Here is a 19,713-nt window from a genome sequence, read left to right on the forward strand (position 1 = left end):
GTGTCTTTTTTTCTTCTGCCATTAAGAGCAGTAATATGCCACTCTCACGTTTTCAATTTCCATAAACGCAGCCAGTATTTTTATTTCCTGTGTGCTTTCTTCTCTCTCTCCTGATGTTTCATCTCCTTTCAGGTTGGGGCAGGCTGGATTGGAAAATGTGAGTACTGTTTTTTTTTTACTTAGGAAATGTCTGTACTCATCTACGATATTCAGTAGCCCCTGGTACATGAGTATGTGTGTGGTTTGCAATATTCAATGACCCCTTTATTTGTGTGTGCCCGTGTGTGCAGTGCGCTGGGAGCGTTCTCGAGGCCGCACTGTGAGATACAAGAACCAGAGCATGACTCCAGAGGCTGTCAGGGACCAGTGGGACAACATCTGTGATTTTACAGACGCCACCAAGCCTGCTAGCGTACAAGGTCAGTAACACATGGTAGTAAATACACAAACACATGTGCATCCATGTGCATGTGCACACACATGCACAATAACAGACACAAATGGAAGTGTGCGTACATACACCCATACACTTACATGTACACTCACATGGACATACACAACAAGCATGAATGCCATGTTAAGAATTTCTCATGGTCTAATTGTCTACAACTTTTGATGGTTTGATTTGGAAACCACTAAATTTAAGAATTCTTATTATTCCTTTTGTCTTGGACAGGCCCATCAATAATTGTGAAACAAAGAGAATACGTAGGCGTGCTTGACTCCAAACTTCAACTTCTTTGGGTGCCGACTCAAGAAACATAAGCTATTAGGGCTGTGCAAAAAAATTGATACAGCTGAGTATTGCAATATTTTTTTCCATGATACTGTATCGATTTTCCAGCCCCTCGTATCGATACATTAAAAAAAATTATTCATGTTTTGAACGGATTTAAAATGTCCTTAAATTTTCCTCAAATCCCTTTGAATTAAATAGTTTTGAGTCAATTTGTCCGCTGAGTTATCAATAAAATGTGATGTACATATTAGGACTACCCAGGTGGTACACAGCAAGTTGTATTTTAAGCTCTGTTTTTAAATTTTCAGTAAATTATGTAGAGTATTGCAATGTATCGCAATATGTATCGTATTGCAATGTATCGTGACACGTATCGTATCGTGAGGTCCTTACCAATACCCAGCCCTATAAGCTATATAGAAAAATGTCCGCACTCATGGGTATATATTTATGCCAGTCTTTTATTTGCACAGCAGCTATAGAACGTACGCGTTCAGCCCTTGGCCTTCCTCAGTGCTTCTATTTCCCTAGTGGGAGTGACCCATATTTATAAACAACCAGGGTCTTCAAATTATCAATCAAGCAAATAACTGTGCATAGAACATAAGTAAACATAAGAAAATACACAAAATATATGTACATATAATATGAAAAAACACTCATCAATATGAAAAACATGAAAAAACACTTAATCGTATTATCTGGACATATTCCCATCAATCAGTTTCGTAAGAAGCAAGACAATGTTGACTCATCATTCAAGCCTTTGGGATATTCAGTCTGTAGCTGGTGTATCCAATAAGCTTCTCTTTGCAGAAGTTTTCTATCTCTGTCTCCTCCCCTCCTCAGAGGCATAACTATATCAATGCCCTGAAAACATAGTCTACAGACCTCATGGCCAGTAGCAGTGAAATGTCTGGCTATAGGAGACCGCTCATCTCTGGTCCTGATGTTACTCTTGTGTTCAGAAATTCTGGTCTTTAATTCTCATCCTTCATCAATAATTGTGAACTTCAGAATCTCTCTCTCTCAAAGCCAGAAACAAGAGCTACGGCTTGAAGCTGTGATGTTATTAACATGTAAAATCTGGAGCTGCTCAGATGAAAAACGAAGGGGTAATTAAGGGGTTATTCATTTCGTAGACTCACAGAATGTTTGACCATTTAAACCCAAATCATTTTTATTGTACAGCAGTGTTATCAGTTCTGAACCAGAAAATATCCCCTTTCCCCAAGTCAGCCCCCCTGGGTGCTATCACAGTCACATTTTCCAGATAACTAAGACTTGACATCTGTTTTGTTATCAAGACGTAACATCTGGAGCTGCTTCACAGAGAATCAGTTGGGGAAAAATACAATGTCTTTCTCTTTGTAGCAGCCCTTCATTTACAGGTTATTTAGTTCTCTGTTCTGTGGCTTTGGGAAATAGTTGTTCATGTTCACCATAATATTCAGACTGTCCTAGAAAACAAGAATAATATGATTTTTTATTTTTTTTATGAATTTTTAAGTAAGTCACATGACAAGGCTATTGTTTACCTGGCTACTGTGGCCAGGTACATGGCCACAGTAGCCAGGTACTGTGGCCACTGGTACTCTATCTTTGAATAGAGTACCAGTGTCCAAAGTTCAGAAGTGTTGTTTTGCTTGGACAATGAAAAACACAACCAAACCCCTTTTCAAGGTGCGTTCACACCAAACAGGAAGCGAATCTTTGCCTCGCGTTACTCGCGCTAGTTTGTGGGATCATTTGTGTTTACTTGCGGTACGCGCGCGAGTAATGCGAGTACACAATCTGCGAATATTCAAGTAAATTATGCCGGGAAAGCCAGCTGTGCTAACGGTTGTGCTAACTGGGGCTAATGCTTGTGCTAACTTGGTTCATAGTAAAGTACAACCAGTAGCTGGAATAAAGAAACAGACACATATTTTCAGAACTTACCAGGTAGTCCAACTTCCTCGCTGACTTTTCTCCAAGCCCTCTCCTTTTTGTTACGGTCTCTGTATGCCAGGAGACTTGTGTCATACAGCTCCGGGAGCCCACAGACGGCTACTATTAGTGTATCCTCCATTTTGTGATTCAACGTCAGGACGTCAGTGACTTTGGGTGGCTGATAGGCTTTCTTGACACAGCGCCACGCAAATTTTCTGCTCAAGTTGAAAAATTTCAACTTGTGCGAATACGGGACTGAGGCGAATTTCATGTCATATGCGTTGCCCGGTGCGAAAACGCGCCTGTTTACGTCTTTGCATTGACTTTGTATGTAATCGTGCCGTGTGAAAAAATCGCTTAACGTTTGGTGTGAACGAGCACTGAAAAAGCGCAACCACACTTATTGAGTTCATTTCAGGCAGTGAAACTTTAATGTCTTTAACTGATATAACAGATTTTAACTGATTTGTAACTGTTCTTGTCTCACTTTGATCACCCTAGTATAAAAACATGGAGCAAACTGTATTGACTCATTAAGGAATGCAACATTTTTATCTTTAGTATGGGACAATTAATGTGGGGCAAATAAGGGGCGGTTAGCAACTCAGTGTTGATATGACAGTGTGTGACATAGAGTAAGATAATGATGGATAAATCTTGCTTATGAAACAGGACAACAAAGAACCAAAGTTGTTGAATATTAACATTCATATCCATCTACAATTGAAGATGTGATTAGCAGATATGGAGTGGAAACCGAATGCAGAACCAAAACCTCATCTTGAAGGAGACAATGTAAAAATGAAATCAGTGAAGAAAAAATGTAAAAACAGTATGTCAGAAAAACGGTAATGCTTCCAACTAAGAATCAGATAACAAAGCCACATTGTCAGTGCAGTAGCCATACAGCACTATAAATAAAATCATACTCTGACTATCGTGTAAATTAAGCTGATGTGAGAGTGGGAACCTTTTGAAACAACACGGCCTCAATTAGTTTTCAGTAGAATAAGCCCTGGTCCTGTCTGCTCATCTGTCTACACAAAGACAGTGAGGTTATACAGAGAGAGGACAAGATAGTGTGAGACATCAAACTAATAAGGCAGAGAAAAGTGAATACACCATATGTTAGTATGAACAAGATGGGTATTGTTGCCTTCAGGTCACATGTAGACAAGAAGGTGGCAAATGTTGATCGTTATTTCTCTCCGCCTCCTCCATCCCTCCCCATGCTCTCAGATATACAATCGAAGAGAGGGCGGCGGTGTTAGCATTAACTGAACGGGGGTGGCAGTCCCACAGGGTCCTATCTAGCCTCATTAACATGGCTTTGTAGTGCCTCCTCATTTGTAGCTTATTACAGAGACTTGTTGCTGCCTCTGTTCTGTAACAGCCTGCTGCTGAGTGATGGTAATTAGTGGCTGTACTCTTCCTACTCTCACTCTGTTTCTGTTCCTCTATTTTCTCCTCTCAGCTCTCTTCCTGTGTTTGTTTTGGCTGATTCCACAGAGTCGTATTACCTGGATGGATGTATTTATATTCTATTTTGAAGCAGTAGGCAAAGTGAGGACAAATGAAGTGTGAACTCAAGGTCCTGAGTATGTAAACTGCTGTATGTTAGAATAGGGCTGCTGATCCTGGATCAATGTCCTGGATCAGTATTCTTACCGAGCATACACACTGTGAGCAACACCATCAACAAGTCACTGTAAGTTCACTCATTTCTTATAGAGCTAATTGACCGGTAGTCCAGGTGACGTGCCAAATTTGAGGTGAAATGTTCACTTTTTCATAAAAGCATGAAACTTGGTGCACTTCTACAGTTTGGGGCCCTGAACATTTTCAGAAATGGAGCCATTGCCAAAATGCCTCGTGGCGGCCATGGCGGCCATTTTAATATTGTTCTACTCTTTACAGTCACTGTATTGTCAGGGTTAATGATAAAATGGATTAAGCTTTTAAAACTCTACACAACATGCATGCAACAGACATGATATTATTAAGTCTAGCCTAGGTTCTCAGATACTGTGACTTCCTTCTTACAACATCATTGAATTCACCATTAACTGTTCACCTGAACACTTTATGATGTTGTATATGGTATCATTGTAATTCTTTACCATGAAAACAATGGGGTAGACATCACCTTTTCTGTGTTATCATGTGTGGTTCAGGAGATATGATGCAAAATACATAATTCGGTTATGGCGGAAAGTAAAATGGCTGCCACAAGGCGTTTTTGAGATGGCTCCATTTCTGAAAATGTTCAGGGCCCTAAACTGTACAAGTGTACCAAGTTTCATGCTTTTATGAAAAAGTGAACATTTCACCTCAAATTTGGCACATATCACCTGGACTATGAGAAGTTGATTACTGCTATTTAAAGCTTCCCAGTTCTCTGCGACTTTTATTTCAAAGACTACAGAACTAAACGTCTCAAAAGCGATGCTTGGAGAACGGTTGCATGGGGGTAATGGTAAGCTCTGAAGTGATTTATTTTTTGTTTATTTTTTGATTAATGCTATCTAATTCGCTATGTTAACTCATAAAAACAATCCACCATTATGAAAGGCCATACCAAAGCAGCGAAAAAAAACAGACTTTCCTGCTCAAAACATCGTAGCTGGACGAAACTACATGAAATCAGAGCCTCTCGCACCGCATAGTCAAAATAGAACGACCCATCAACCAAGTTCCTCACAGTGTGAACGCAGTGTTTTAGGCCACACAGGCATAAATATCATTGTACGACCATTTCTGTGTTTTCTACACTGCCAGCGGGGTCAGAGATTCACATTCTTCAGGTCATCAAGCTACTATCTCGGCTCGTTGGTCAGTGTGTAATGGGTTGCATTGAGGGAGAATTGGTTTATCTGTCTCTGTGTCCTCTAATCTGGCTGTCTCTCAATCCCCCGTTCTCTTGTGTGCTTCCCCTCGCTCTCTCTCGCTCTCTCTCTTCCTCTCACCTCTGTGTAGAGTCTCTGCATACACTGGTGGATGCGCTGTCTAAAGTGGACTCAGAGGGAGGAGTCGCTGCCAACCCAACAGCGTCTGCAGCCACTGCATCCTCGGCCTCCGGAATCAATCCTGTGAGTAGAGTAGTCTCCATGGCACACCTAGTTGGCTATTGGTGCCATTCTCCCTTAACCCTTGAGGGTAAAGTACATATGTGTCAGAGGTGCATGGATATGTGTGTCGGAGGGGAATATGCAAAGTAAGGCATTCTTAATTACACCTTATGTGTAATATGCCGATGACCTGCCTCTGCCTCTAATTTGCCTAGACCTGACCCTTTTCTACTTGCATTGCTTTCTGTTCTTACTCATCACCAGCCCCTTCGCCATCCTCTGCTCCCTCCCTTCCTCCCTCCTTCCCTCATATGTTATTCCCTCCCAACGTCCCTCTCTACTGTCATCATCTCCTCCATTTCTTTTTGACTTTCTGCCTTTTTCTGTCTTTTGCCCCGTTCTCACCACTTTGATCTGTGTCCATCAGTGTTCCCCTCTGTCTCTTTCTGGGTCTGTACCACTGATTTTCTCTCATATACATATATACTGTATATCTTCCTTCCTACTGAGGCTGTTGTGGAGTCAGTAACGGACGGTTGATAATGAATTCTTGCAGTATGGAGCTGTAAACTCTCCGACTGTTTCAAACATAGGGCAACTCGTGACTTTTTAATAACACTACACTGCACTTAGTCATAACCTTTTCAACACAACTCCTACAACATAAATAAAGTATAATTCATACCCTTCGCCTGTGTACATAAAACAGTGGTGCGCTTGACAAGTGCCATCTCAGATTTGTTTTTTTAGAACGCAATGTACAAAAGACGGGTGGAGCACAATGGTGCAGTGACAGCTCCCGCGACGGGTGCTCGTTCACTGTGTTCTCCATCATGAAATCATGGACTGAACTGGTTACAGCTCACAGATGGCTGAGTCACTTAAATAAAACATGGGCCACAAGTATAATTGTATCACATCAAATAGTTATCCTCAAACACAGCCACCATTTTCTGTACAAATGGTTGTAGCATGCATCATAACTAACACAACAGTAGAGTACAACTTAATTTAGTCAGCAGATTAATATGTTTTGTCACATTACTTAAACAGCTGACTGTACGATTTCTTCACTATATCTTATTTCACCAAAAACTTTTTCCTTCTTGCAAACTTTCTTTGTAAAATGCAAGCTGTGAATTTTTTCCATTTTGTTTAGCTCTCAGTAAACTTGTATACCAGGAAGTAGTTTCAATTCACTTAAATTTAGTTGTAATTAGTCATACAAACTGATTTCAGAATTGTGTTGTCATTGTGTCAGTATTGCAGAAACAGCATGGATTACAGTCATCATCGCAATTTGTTAGTCCATTCAGGATAATTTGATGGGCTTTGTTAAAAAATTGAAAGATGTTTTTCAAAGATACATTTGGGGAAAAATGCCTTTGATTGTTCAGTATTTCAAAAGTACAAATTGTTACATCCTCTAAAATGTTAGCGTTACTATTGTTGCTATTTTCCAGGGAAGGTTTTAAGATGGATTACAAGTTCAGTAATATTCCATAGGAAGTTTTACTTTCATGCCAGCACACATTTTATAACTTAGTCTTAAAGTCTACATAGTAGCCAACTAACATTCTCTGTCATGATGTACTGTATAAACAGCTACATTGAATCATGAGATCATTTTGTAAGAGTGGGTGTCAGCTTTTCAAAATGCTATACATCTCAATTTTGATTAAAACTCTTTTTTTACATCACATGAAACACTACGAGCACTCACTAGCCCTCTGCAATAATATCATAACTCGGGTTAGTAGCACATTTTTAATGATGTTCACTGTCTCGGTATCAGTGCTCTCCCCCACTGTGCCCATGACTTGTGTGTGTGTGTGTGTGTGTGTGCATGTGTGTGTGTGCGGCTGTTTGGACTGGAGACTTGGAACAAAGTCACCATGTACCCTCAAGACAAACATCACCATTGTGTCCCCAGCTGACTTAGCTGAGTGCTAGATGCGTGCTTGTGCATGTGTGTGTGTAGTGCTAGATGCGTGTGTGTGTGTGTGTAAGTGCATGTATTTGTATCTGTGTCCTTGCATGCTATGGTGCACTTTTGCTACAGTTTTGCTCCTGTGTGCTATTGCTGTTGGTTAAACATTACAGTTGTCCCTTTATAAAGTATTTGGAGCAAAATGTCAAAAGTGTCATATTAGCCGTAGTGAACTTCTCATTGCTGTGTGTGTGTCTGTGTGATCATACAATTATATTCTGTTGCTGCGGTGTTGTTTATGACATTCTTGAGCAGAGTTGGTAGCAAGTCGGTGGTTTGAATTTGCTGACCTGTTTCATGATCATTTTGAACTACACCAATGTAAACCATCACTACTTTTTATCCTAGCTCACCTGGTGTGTGTGTGTGTGTGTGTGTCAGTGTGACCTACAGTAGCCTCTTGATTACAGTTTGTGGTGTATGTGGACGTTTTCTCCTTGTATCATGTTAAACTTCCAATATGGCATGGCATAGTCATCATAATAATAATATAATGATGATGATAATAATAATCAACTTTCTGTTGCACAAAAACAGCATTTATAAAGTGTTTCACATAGAAACAGAAGAAACACATGTAGCATATCATATATAATAAAAATGAACAGGCTGCATTGGGGCTCGTTAGGGGTTTAAAAGGTCTGCAGTGTAGCTAGGGGCCAGACCTTGCTGAGCTTTAAAAATAATCAGTAAAATATTGAAATCAATTCTAAATATAACTAGCAAACAGTTTAAAAAATTGTATCGTCGATGGTATCGAAGGCTGCACTGAAGTCTAAAAGGGTTCAAATTAAAATTACATGTGTCAGTGCAGAGTATAAACATGCCTTGACAGTATGTATATAGTTATTGGAGCTGTTGACGCATTTGTATGCAGATGTTGAGCTAGACTGTATTTGTTGAGCTACCACAGGGTGAGCCATTATCCTTTCATTGAGATAGAGAAAATGAATATCTAGTTTTGAGGTCTAAAGGAAAGGAATAACATTTCATTTTCCTCCCTCTATATCTTGTTCCGTCTAAAAGCAGAGCGAGCTAATGTATGCCTGCATTTTTAACAATGCTTCTCTCCTCTCCTCTCCTCTCCTCTCTCCTCTCCTCTCCCCTCTCTTCCCACCGTTTAGATTGAGGCAGTGGGACAAAAACTACCAGAGACCACGTTCAGCTTCTCCCACACCCAGTGTATCCTCTATGCATTGGGGGTGGGCATGTCCACCAAGGACCCAGACCATCTTAGGTGTGTATCTGTGCGTCTGTGTGTGATATGAGTGTTAACACAAGCCATTGGAAGCTAGTGACTTATGTCTTGTGAATGCTCCAAAGGGTCTGAAAAGGCAATCTGTGTGAAATTGTACTGAAAGAAATGATTGTCACAATACTTTTGCTGTGCCATACCTCTAGAAACACCACTTGCAAAATGCTAGTTGTGTTGTGTTCTTTTATTTGTCTTGATCTGTCAGATATCCCTATGAAAGTGTGATTTTCACAGTTCTGTAACACTGACGTTTTCATATAGGTTCCTGTACGAAGGCCATGAGGACTTTAGCTGCCTACCCACATTCGGGGTCATTCCCTCCCAGGCAGCCATGATGGATGGCGGTCTGGCCTCGGCCCCTGGACTCAACATAGATTTCACGCAGGTATGCCTCTATTAGAAAACATACATGTTCAAGTCTTTAGTGTTTGTGTGTGTGTGCATTCACCTGTGTACGCGTGTTTGACATTTTCATGTGTATGTTTGTATGTGCGTTTGCGTGTATTTGTATTTATATGTTTTGTGTCTCACAGTACTGCACATGAATATAATATACACATTACTCACTCCAGTGGGGCTTTAAGACACTAAGATGACATGATTATTATATGTCACAACTGTTTCTATGTTTTATTCCAGGTATTGCATGGAGAGCAGTATCTGGAGCTTTACAAACCTCTACCAACCTCAGGTATTTCCTCCTATACTATTACAGTACATACAACAATATTATTGTAGGTTCTACAGTATATACATTACAATAAAAGCAATGAAAAGCAATTCAGGTTTTTGTACCAATGGTGAAAGACAATCATTTTATTTGGATTTGGATTCACCCCCAGCCTTAACTGGGTCCACTCTGAGTTCAATAGATGATTGAAGCCATAATGAAATTCCTATTGTATGATTATCTGATTACATGTCCTAAAATAGCATATCCATACTGAGAAACCTAATAAAAATGGCCCAATCATGTCTCAAAGTACAGAGCTAGTTCTGTAATGTTAAGCACTTCTAGGACTAAATTAGTAATGAAAGTAATGAAATGGATGAAATGCATTTACAGGTAACCTTACCTCTCAGGCCACCATAGCAGATGTGGTGGACAAAGGATCTGGAGCGGTCATCCTCTTGGATGGTGAGTTTTATTCCCATTTTGTGCACAGCCTCTATCATATAGTGTATTTATACCATATTAATTTGTTTTTGTCATTTTAATGTGTGCTTTCCTGAAAGTTGCCTGTTAGGCTGAATTAATGAAAGTTAATTTCCAGTGTGTGTCTGCAGGGGTTGGAGTAAGGGACTGAGAATGGTTCATTTTTCTCTTTGACATTTCCATAGAGATGGATGATATTAGAACCACTCTGATCTATAATTAAACAGACTTAAAACAAATAACATGGGACCTTAAGTTCCCAGGGATTTCACAGAGGGGAATTTTATGTAATTTCTTGATATTCTCTAAACAAGTCAGTTTCTATTATCCTCCTAAGCTGAACGCAAAGTTATTTCTGGGCGATACAGCAAGTCACAGTAATGTTGTCCTGCAGAAGCAGCCTTGTTTATCTTTATGCCTGTTTATATTTTGAATAGACCTAATGAAATCAGCCAACCAGTAAGTAGAGACTAGTCTGGGTCTGATTCCTTCTGACAGCTGCTAATTGTCTTTTCACAGCCAGCCTCCAAACAACTGTTTCCCTGCGCTCTAATTTCGCTATAAATGTGCTATAATGAGAAAATGTCGCTCAAGCGGGTGTTCTTTTTGATGTGTTTATGGGTATAACAGTGATGTGTCATGATCTTTGGTACTTCTGTTGAGTATCGTTCAAAGTGATTGCTAGGCTGAAACGGTACAATAAATAAATACATTATTTTTGCTTCCCCTTAGTCAGTATCTACATTGGTGATTCCCTTGTCTCAGTTTTTTTGTGTTGTGAGAAGAAAAGACTTCTATACTAGTTAAGTTTATTTATATAGCCCTTAATCACAAGCATGTCTTAAAGGGCTTTATATACCATATCATATACATGTTCTGTACCATACAAATGCCTATGGGCAATCTCTGGGCTGTGGGAGGAAGCCCACGCAAATATGGGTAAAATATGCAAACTGCACACACAAAGGACCAGGGCTGATATTTGAACCCAGGACCTTGTTACTGTGAGGCGACTGGTGCTAACCACTGAGCCACTGTGCCACCCACTATGCTTGCATTGTCCACAGTGAACCGCATAATTGTTTAACTACTCTGTACTCTGCAGTAGAGCCATTAGCAATGCTGCGGAAAAATTGTTTAGGGGAGTAAAATGTTATGCATTCTGACACACATGGAAACATTAGGCCAAATCTTATTAAAAGCATTCGCTAGATGAGATTCTACTGTAATTTCTACTGGTAATGTCTCTGCACTTAATTAAGTTTAAATTCCATGGTAAATGAATGTCACCATTGTGCTGCTCTACAGTGAACACCTACAGCGGTGAGGAGCTGGTGTGCTACAACCAGTGGTCAGTGTTTGTGGTCGGAGCCGGAGGCTTTGGAGGGAAGAGAACCTCCGAGAAGGCCAAGGTATTATTCCAGATTTTAGTTGCTTTATGAAAACAGAGATGAGACATGAGAAAGAAAATAGAGTTTGCGTTGTATTTGATTTGTTTTTTTCCCTCCAGACCATTGTGCCTCCTCCTAAAAGGGCACCAGATGCTGTGGTGATTGATTCTACCACAAGAGACCAAGTGAGTGCGCGTGGGTTGTGTTTGAAAATAAACCTGATGCATTGATAATATGCAGATGAAAATGGGACAGATTTTTTGCTTCCTAATGCTGCTCCAGTAATCATGAAGTTTCAGACAAATAAAATATGCAGTACCGTGTGGCAGAGTGTGCAACAGATCAACATGTTCCAGAACTGGTGAAAAAGGTTTTCATACTGAACGCTGAGGCACTGTATGATGCAGCAAAAAAACGCTAAATCCCTTGAGCAGTTTACATGACTGCAACTGTATCACTTCAAAGACATTCTTATTTTAGGTATCTCTTCTATGGCCTTCATGATAATTTAATTTCTCCCCACATCTGTGCATGAAAAGTTCAGGGGTTTATGAATTAGATATAGATCTAAACAGTGTCTATTTCCCCTGTGGTTACAGGCGGCCTTGTACCGATTGAGTGGAGACTGGAACCCTCTTCATATAGATCCCAGTTTTGCTGCCATGGGAGGTGAGGGTGCACCGTTAATCTGTTGTAACGTCTGGCTTGAGTGGAGTTTATACACTCATCAAAAATTTCTTAAAATGTTTGTTCCCAACTGAGATTACTCCCTGTTTCAGTTCATGTAAGCATAAACTGTTTTAAATGTGTGTATGCTCGATGTTTGTTGTCCCTCAAGATCAGTATTCTACCCGTTGCCTATCTGAGCTCTGACCGTGGGTGTAATCGATTACCCTAGAAATATGTTGACTCTGGTCTTTAGTTCAGTTTGGCTACATTGCTCAGGGTCAATTTAAATTCTTGAAACTCCTTATGTATTATGCCAGGTAAAAGCTACTAACATGAAATATTATTATGTCTCTCTGAGGCTTTGAGCCAAGCTGTTTTCACCCATTTTATTGTGTTTCATTGTCTGTTTCTCAATGATTCTGATGATATCATATGGAGGATAAAATAAAACGCTTGAACTTTTAAGCAACTTTCAAACCAAAAGAAAACAATAGTTTAGTATAGTATAAGTTGTTTAAAGTTTTATGACTAGGACATAATAACATAATAAAATCTGCTTTATTTTTAACGGGCTTGTTTAATACAAAGAAAAAGTGTGATTCTAGAGATGGAGGCATAGGAACAATATTATTTCAGCAAAACCAGTGTTTGTTAGGTTTTTTTTTAAATCTTTTTTTACCACACACTTTACTTTCAACATACAAGAAAGGCTTCTATTTTGGTGTTCACTCAAGTAACACAAGGGGTAGTTACATCAGATCCTGTGTACTGGTAAAAGATATGTTACTGTTGTGAGAACAGTGAAGCACTGCAGTTTGAGAAGTGCCAGTGCCTTTAAGATGTTGAATTAACGGCACCTGTACCCTCTCTACGTGACAAATGCTTCAGAAAACATAGCTCCTGTCTGGAGAGCAGGACTGAAAGATATTGGCTCTGACAGCACTGATACCTGTGAACCTTTATCGTGAGACAAGTCACCCTTACCATGCCAGTCAAACTGACATTATTCAGGAAACACCTTGGAGTGCTTCTGACACTCGGTGACCTCTTGCCATCTAGGAATGTGTTGGAGATTTGGAAACACAATGCAGAAATCAAGCAATAAGCCACGAGAGTCCGCGCTTACTGTGATTAGTGACAGCTGTACTAAGTGGTTGTTAAGCGACAACATATGAGCAGAATTTTTCATTATTATTTAAGTTAACTGTTAGATGGTCACAGATGTTAAACATAAAATTAATAATTTTATTTTTTTTATTTTTACTACATCATGTAACAGCCAGATTCTGTCCCCTTCTGGTTTACCTCTTAAGTCTTCCTGTTTCTACATCTAATGGTAATGTTCTGGCCTTAATTATGCATAGAGTGATATATAAAATATGCAAAATATCTTGCATGACCTCTTGGGGTTGAAATTTTTCATATGTAGTCAGGAAAAAACCTTTTACCCTGGAGTTTAGGTAAAACGCTGTAATTTGATCTTGGTTGTACTTAAACATGCTATACTTAAAAATGCTCTTTCAGGTTTCAAGGCTCCCATCCTGCATGGCTTGTGCTCGTTTGGCTTCGCTGCCAGACACGTCCTGAAGCAGTACGCCAACAATGACCCCACCAGATTCAAGGCTATCAAGGTAAGGAATGCACACATTACCTGAGATGTAATTCCTGTCAGACATTATTATAAGATTTGCCCAGACTCTGCACAATTACTATTCACCTGGCATGCAATGACGATAGAGGAGTTTGTTCCACAGTGGTCTTTAAGGCTTTGTTAATCATACCCAATAAATAATGTATACTAAACTTATCCAATATGAAGTAAAATCATTTAATTACACAGCCACTCTAACACCCATTCTTAATCCCGTCTCTCTTCCTCAGGTTCGCTTTGTGAAGCCGGTGCTGCCAGGCCAGTCGCTACAGACTGAGATGTGGAAGGAAGGCAACAGGATTCACATCCAGTGCAAAGTCAGTAGCAGTGCACTTCAGTTTTTATTACAGTGCAGAAATAGGCAAGGTCTATTATGTGTTGGTGTGTGTGTGTGTGTGTATGTGTGTGCGCACTGGTCACACCTTTAGTCCTACAGCACTGTATTTAGCAACACTGTGGATTACGATAACTATAATATATCTGTGGATAAATAATTCTGCCTTGTCATTTCAATACCGCTGGGACTTTTAAATGAACTGCAGGTTCTGATGAATACTCTGCTCTTTCTCTCATCCAGGTGAAGGAGACAGATGCTGTGGTCCTGTCTGGGGCCTATGTGGATTTACATGGAGCACCAGAGGCTTCGCCAGAAAAGCTTCCTCAAGTATGGCACTCTGAAAATGCTCCGTCCTTTCATCCATCCATCTATCTATTCAGCCCAACTATCTATCCTCTATCCGCTATCCTCCCTTTCTTCTTTCAGCTAACTTCCAAAGCTCTTTTTCTCTCAGTTCTATACACAAGTTAGAATCGCAGACCAATTTAATTTGTTCTTTTGGTATGTCATGAACATATACTTCTGAATATTTTATGAACACTGAATGCTTTATTTCTCCCTCTCTGCAGGGTGGGGGCCTTCAGAGCGAACTGGTGTTTGCGGAGATCGGTCGTCGTATTAAAGACGTGGGGTCAGAGCTCGTCAAGAAGGTCAATGCTGTGTTTAACTGGGAGATCACCAAAGATGGAAAGAATGCTGCTGAGTGGAGTAAGTCCAGTCAGCATGATACAAACACACTAACCACATCACTGGAGGCTAGAGACGTCTGTCAATTAAATCAAACATTAATCATTGACTTGTACACTACTGAACGTCTGCAATGTGGGTAAAATATTACAGCTGGAACGAGTCGCACACTTGGTTTATTGATGAATGTTTTCCTCCACTTACGTCTGAACATGTCAGTCTCTTCAATGCTACTGAGGTGAAGGAATAGATTGAAATAGCAGCAGGAACTGTACAAGTGACAAGTTCATTTTACCCTGATTGACACTCTGCTAACCAGCTGTCAGGTGAGTTTCAGCAATAAAAGCAAAACATGAGCAATGTTTATGACGAAACAAGAACGACTTTCTTGAAGTAAAGTGGGCAAAGCCGACCCGGGGAAACTAAGCTTTCCAAGGTGCTTATGATTTATTCCGTCTTGTTGCTCTGTCTTCCCTTTTTATTCTCTCCCCCCTCGCTCCCTCCCTCGCTGTCTTTCACTAGCCATTGATCTGAAGAGCGGTGCTGGTGCCTTACATAAAGGCCCTTACAGTGGGAAGGCGGATGTGACCTTCACAGTGTCAGATGAAGACTTTATGGAGGTGGTGCAGGGAAAACTCAACCCTCAGAAGGTAACGATCAAGTTGTCAGACTTATTCCAGCCTCAGTCAGTGAATATTTATTGATCTGGCATGTTGCACTAAAGGGCCATTCACATCGCTTTGCAGGAAACTGCTTTGAAATGGATTTTTTTTTTATTCTGAATGGGTTGAAATTGTTCACATTTATCCATATGAAAGGATTTATACACTCAAGGTATAGCACAGCACCCACTGAAGATTGTGTTTTCTATTTTGAAATACATGAGTGTGTACATTCAGAAAAGGAGTATTTTAGTACGTGAGAAGGGTTCACAGTACACACTTCACCTGCTTGACTCCTCTGAGAGGCTTCCAAAATAGATGGTGAAATGTCTTCAAATAGTTTAAAGCTTTGGCAAAACTTATGTACTGTGTCTCTTCCCAATTTAAAAGCCACAAGACATTTCTTTTTTAGTACATTTTAATTAGAGAGAAAGTGCTTCTGAAGAACCCTTCATTCTCTAATGATTTCTCCCTTGGTCTTGTCGTGTCAGATAAAAAATGGAAGGTAATGATCTCTCAAACTTAGTTCAGACAGCACTCAGCTCTGATAATCAACCGTCGCTACTTGTTATGTCTGTCACAGGAAGTGGCCATCACTGTGTACAGAATTTATATGCCTCCCAGAGTGCTTGATATGCTTCCCAGAGTGCATGATATTGATCTGAGGCCACTGTGTGTGCGCTCTCCAAGCATCACAAGGCTGCGGTGCTGAAGATCCCCCAGGCAGGGTCCGTTTGAGTCTCTCCAGCAGGCTTGGAACGCCGATGAAAGCCTTAAAAGGCAGCAGTTGGAGAAAGATTGGTTGGTGGAGTTGAAAAGTAAACTGATAACTGTCATCCAAGGTCATGATAACAGTCATTGCTCGATTGATTCCAGCCTAGGCAAGTACTAGCATAGCTTTAGTAGTTCAGTCCACCCAATAAAGAGAATTTTTCGCTACAAGTTGCTCAAGTCCTAGATCTTTACCTTATGAATATGAATATGAATAATGTGTTATTGTTCTGCTGCCAAAGCGGCAATGGTCAGATACTCCCCTTACCCCAAGGCCTGGCTTGTTGCTTTAGCATTTGTATAAAATGTTAGCCTGAGGCATCTTGGCCCTATTTTACCCCCCATCTAACTGAAAATGACTAGTAGCCAGCCAGCCAGCAATCTGGGGGGAATTTCTGCTTGCCTGAAAAACACTCAAGTGTGTGTCTTTGTTCTCCTGCAAGGCATTCTTTGCTGGCAAACTGAAGGTTAGAGGGAACATCATGCTGAGTCAGAAGCTGGAGGTCATCCTGAAAGACCACGCCAAGCTGTGAGCTCCTCAACCAACCAATCCCTCGACTGCAGGGACTAACCGACCTACCAATCACAGAGCGGCTTCCTCCTCCTTTCTCTTTTGACTTGTTGTGCGTGCTCTGACGATCTGCACTTACATGCTTTGCCTTTCAGTGGAAACACATGATAAATTACCCAACATACTTCAATGGAATGGATTCTCTGATATGGTGAATTAGCTTTCACTGTAGTGATCAAATCTACAGGTACTTCTTAATGTGTTTATTTTATTTTGGCAAATCGATGCAGATGTGTTTTGGAAAACAGAGAGAGGAAACAGTGGTAGATTACTGAGGTGGAGGAAAGGCTTTTGTCACATCTTCATTCACAATAACAGAAGAAGCAATAATTTACTATCATTTCTGTTGGTTATCATTTCAGTTATTTTCCGTCTCTCTGCCTAAATGTGTACTTACACACTTGCCTTCAAAGATTCAAATGAGAACTTGACCATTGATCTTCATAGATGAAGCGTCCTATAATTTTTCCACCAATCAGCAGTTTTCTTCTGTATCTGGGACTGAAATTGACTGGTTCACACTTGGGGTAGTTGTAAGAGAATTCAGACCAAGCTCATGTACTACAGTGATCCAAAATGTGACTTGATTCTGCCTGATGTTGGTTGAATGTAATGGACTACAGTAGGTGTTGGTGATGACAGCCGTTTGACAGTCCATGGAAGAGGCACAACTACAGACTAAAAACATGATAATTCACCGGTCTATGAATTCATGATGACAATGATTGATATGCCTTGAGCCCATGAAGTCAGAGGCAGTTTGCTGTACCTGATACTGTAATCACAACTTATTTTTTTTAACAGAAACTTTATACCTAATGATTGTGATGAAATGTAATGTACAGTTTATTAACTATGAAAATTATTGATGTTAAAATTGTAGCACCATTAATGCAATTATAATGAAATTAAATTGTTTTTCTTTGTCATTTCCCTGATGAGAGAAAGTAATTTACTCTATAAACTCGTGGCGGTTACAGTATCTTTAAAACTTACAACTGTGGACATTACAGTTTTTTCTGATTGCTTAGGCACTATTGTTGAAACTATAGGCTATTTTCGCAAAACTCAAAAACACAAAACCTTACACCAAACCAGCAAAACATTATACATCTCTTGCAAAAGCAAACAATTCTTGCAAAACTCTTCAAACTCTTTTAAAAATTGTGTTTTTGCGTCAATGTGCAGGGCATAGCAGTTTGCAATAAAGTTTTGTCATACATGTAAACACACAGGTATCCAAATGTGTAAAGTATGGATGTGTATTCTAAACATAACACACTATCAATACAAATAAGGGGAAAAAGTTATTTACATTATTTTTTTTCTCAATGTTCTACAGTACAACAACAAAAACATTTGTGCTAGAAAAAAAAGAACAGAAAAAAATTTGGCTAAATCTCGCCGCCTTTGTGGGTCTGGCCATAAGTTTACAGTGTTGCTAGAAGTGTGTTACAGTATTACTGTAAATTGCAAACTGAGTGTAAAGCAGTGAGTTGTGTTCACAGTTTTACAAAAAGTGTGTTATAAAATTACAAACTGAGTGTAAAGCAGAGAACGTGCATTCAGTTTGGCACACTTGGTAAATGCATTGGCTACAAGTGTTAATGGTTTCAGAGATAGTGCTTCAAGAATCACTGTTAGTGTTTAAGCATTCAGAAAAAACTAATTGTTGCAATTAAATTTGACATTTACCTGTACTAATACTGAAAGTTATGAACACTGTTTGGTCTGGACTGAGGTGATGGGTGTCATCAGTGGTTTGTCCGACTTAACAGAAGTCAAGAATTTTAATGTGAACCCAAATGTGTGATGAACCTCAAAATGTTATCAATGGGCAATAATGTGAGAACGTGATGGTGTTGATCTCATTATTTTGAATAAATATAACCCAATCTGGAGTTGTTTTGTTGAGATGTTGTTACCATGGTAATGAGCGCCTCTCAATCTGTGACACTGCTTTATAAACAGGGTCCAACCGAGGCAAAGGCAATCTGGAGGGAAAACATCACCGCCTTCTCTGCCATTCTCTTCACACCAGGCCCACTTTTTGTCAAAGTGAGACTGGTGCAAACAAATAGACGGCAAAATGTAATGAATAAAAATGAACAGTCACCGCCGCTTTCAAAATTAGACAGACAACATGCGAACATGTTACTTTAAGTTCATTTTTTATTACATCCGTACATTTTATGTATATAATACAGTACGATTTATACAATATCTTCATTATAAAATTAGAATTATCTGATCAAATTCACATTTGCAAGATTGAAGAGCAAGAAAAAGCATAAGGCCAGATTAGAATGTAATGCTGTGGTTCTTTGAGTTGATTAATCAAAGGTTCGTCTATCCACTTGTGCAATAGCTAAACACCCTAACACACTGATATAGTCTCTAGTTATTATTAAATTGAGCCGTTTATGATGCGAGGCTTTAAAGGAAAAATAAGTAATCTTTGGGGGGAAAAAAACGCTTGCTTTGATAAAATATCTTATTCAGTTGCTATGGGAGTACACCATATAGTTTTCCAACCAGTGTGACTTGTGGGAAAATCGCATTGTGCTTGCGGTTGTTCTGGCCCATATCATCAAAATTATACCAAAAAGAAGCAACCTCAAGAGAAAAAGAGAGAAAAGAAGAAAAGATTACATCTGCCTTATGATGAAACCAACCAGTATATATTCCTAAATATGAACACAATTCATAAATATACCTGGAATTTGTACATAATTATATTCTTCCTAAAGTGGAGTCTGTCATTACCGACTGTATGTCTACTAGTCATCACAGTTATGCAGAGTTATTATGAGAGGCCTAGTTTATGAATCTAT

General features: G+C 39.6%; 1 protein-coding gene across 1 annotated transcript; it reads left to right on the forward strand.

The window, feature by feature from the left end:
- Positions 1-296: 296 nt before the first annotated feature.
- Positions 297-18,766, forward strand: LOC139660781 (peroxisomal multifunctional enzyme type 2-like). Its single transcript, XM_071539012.1, has 15 exons — positions 297-419; positions 5,648-5,760; positions 8,854-8,966; positions 9,246-9,369; positions 9,624-9,675; positions 10,051-10,122; positions 11,449-11,552; positions 11,651-11,716; positions 12,131-12,200; positions 13,725-13,831; positions 14,082-14,168; positions 14,429-14,515; positions 14,758-14,896; positions 15,398-15,525; positions 16,752-18,766. Exons 1-15 carry the CDS (start codon positions 341-343, stop codon positions 16,839-16,841), a joined length of 1,431 nt encoding a protein of 476 aa, XP_071395113.1. The 5' UTR covers positions 297-340; the 3' UTR covers positions 16,842-18,766.
- Positions 18,767-19,713: the final 947 nt, after the last annotated feature.

The sequence above is a fragment of the Centroberyx affinis genome, unplaced genomic scaffold, assembly GCF_046629955.1.
Source record: "Centroberyx affinis isolate AG114_WGS23_722 - 3 ecotype Tasmania unplaced genomic scaffold, CSIRO-AGI_Caff_v1 ptg003382l_1, whole genome shotgun sequence".
In the NCBI taxonomy this organism is placed as follows: Eukaryota; Metazoa; Chordata; class Actinopteri; order Beryciformes; family Berycidae; genus Centroberyx; species Centroberyx affinis.

What these genes read in the sequence shown, in the direction of transcription:
- LOC139660781 (XM_071539012.1), top strand. Translation starts at nt 341, where the DNA reads ATGACTCCAGAGGCTGTCAGGGACCAGTGGGACAACATCTGTGATTTT. An exon ending in ATTCTACCACAAGAGACCAA is followed by an intron (nt 11,717 to 12,130) that starts GTGAGTGCGCGT and finishes CTGTGGTTACAG; the next exon opens with GCGGCCTTGTACCGATTGAG. An exon ending in CGCCAGAAAAGCTTCCTCAA is followed by an intron (nt 14,516 to 14,757) that starts GTATGGCACTCT and finishes CCCTCTCTGCAG; the next exon opens with GGTGGGGGCCTTCAGAGCGA.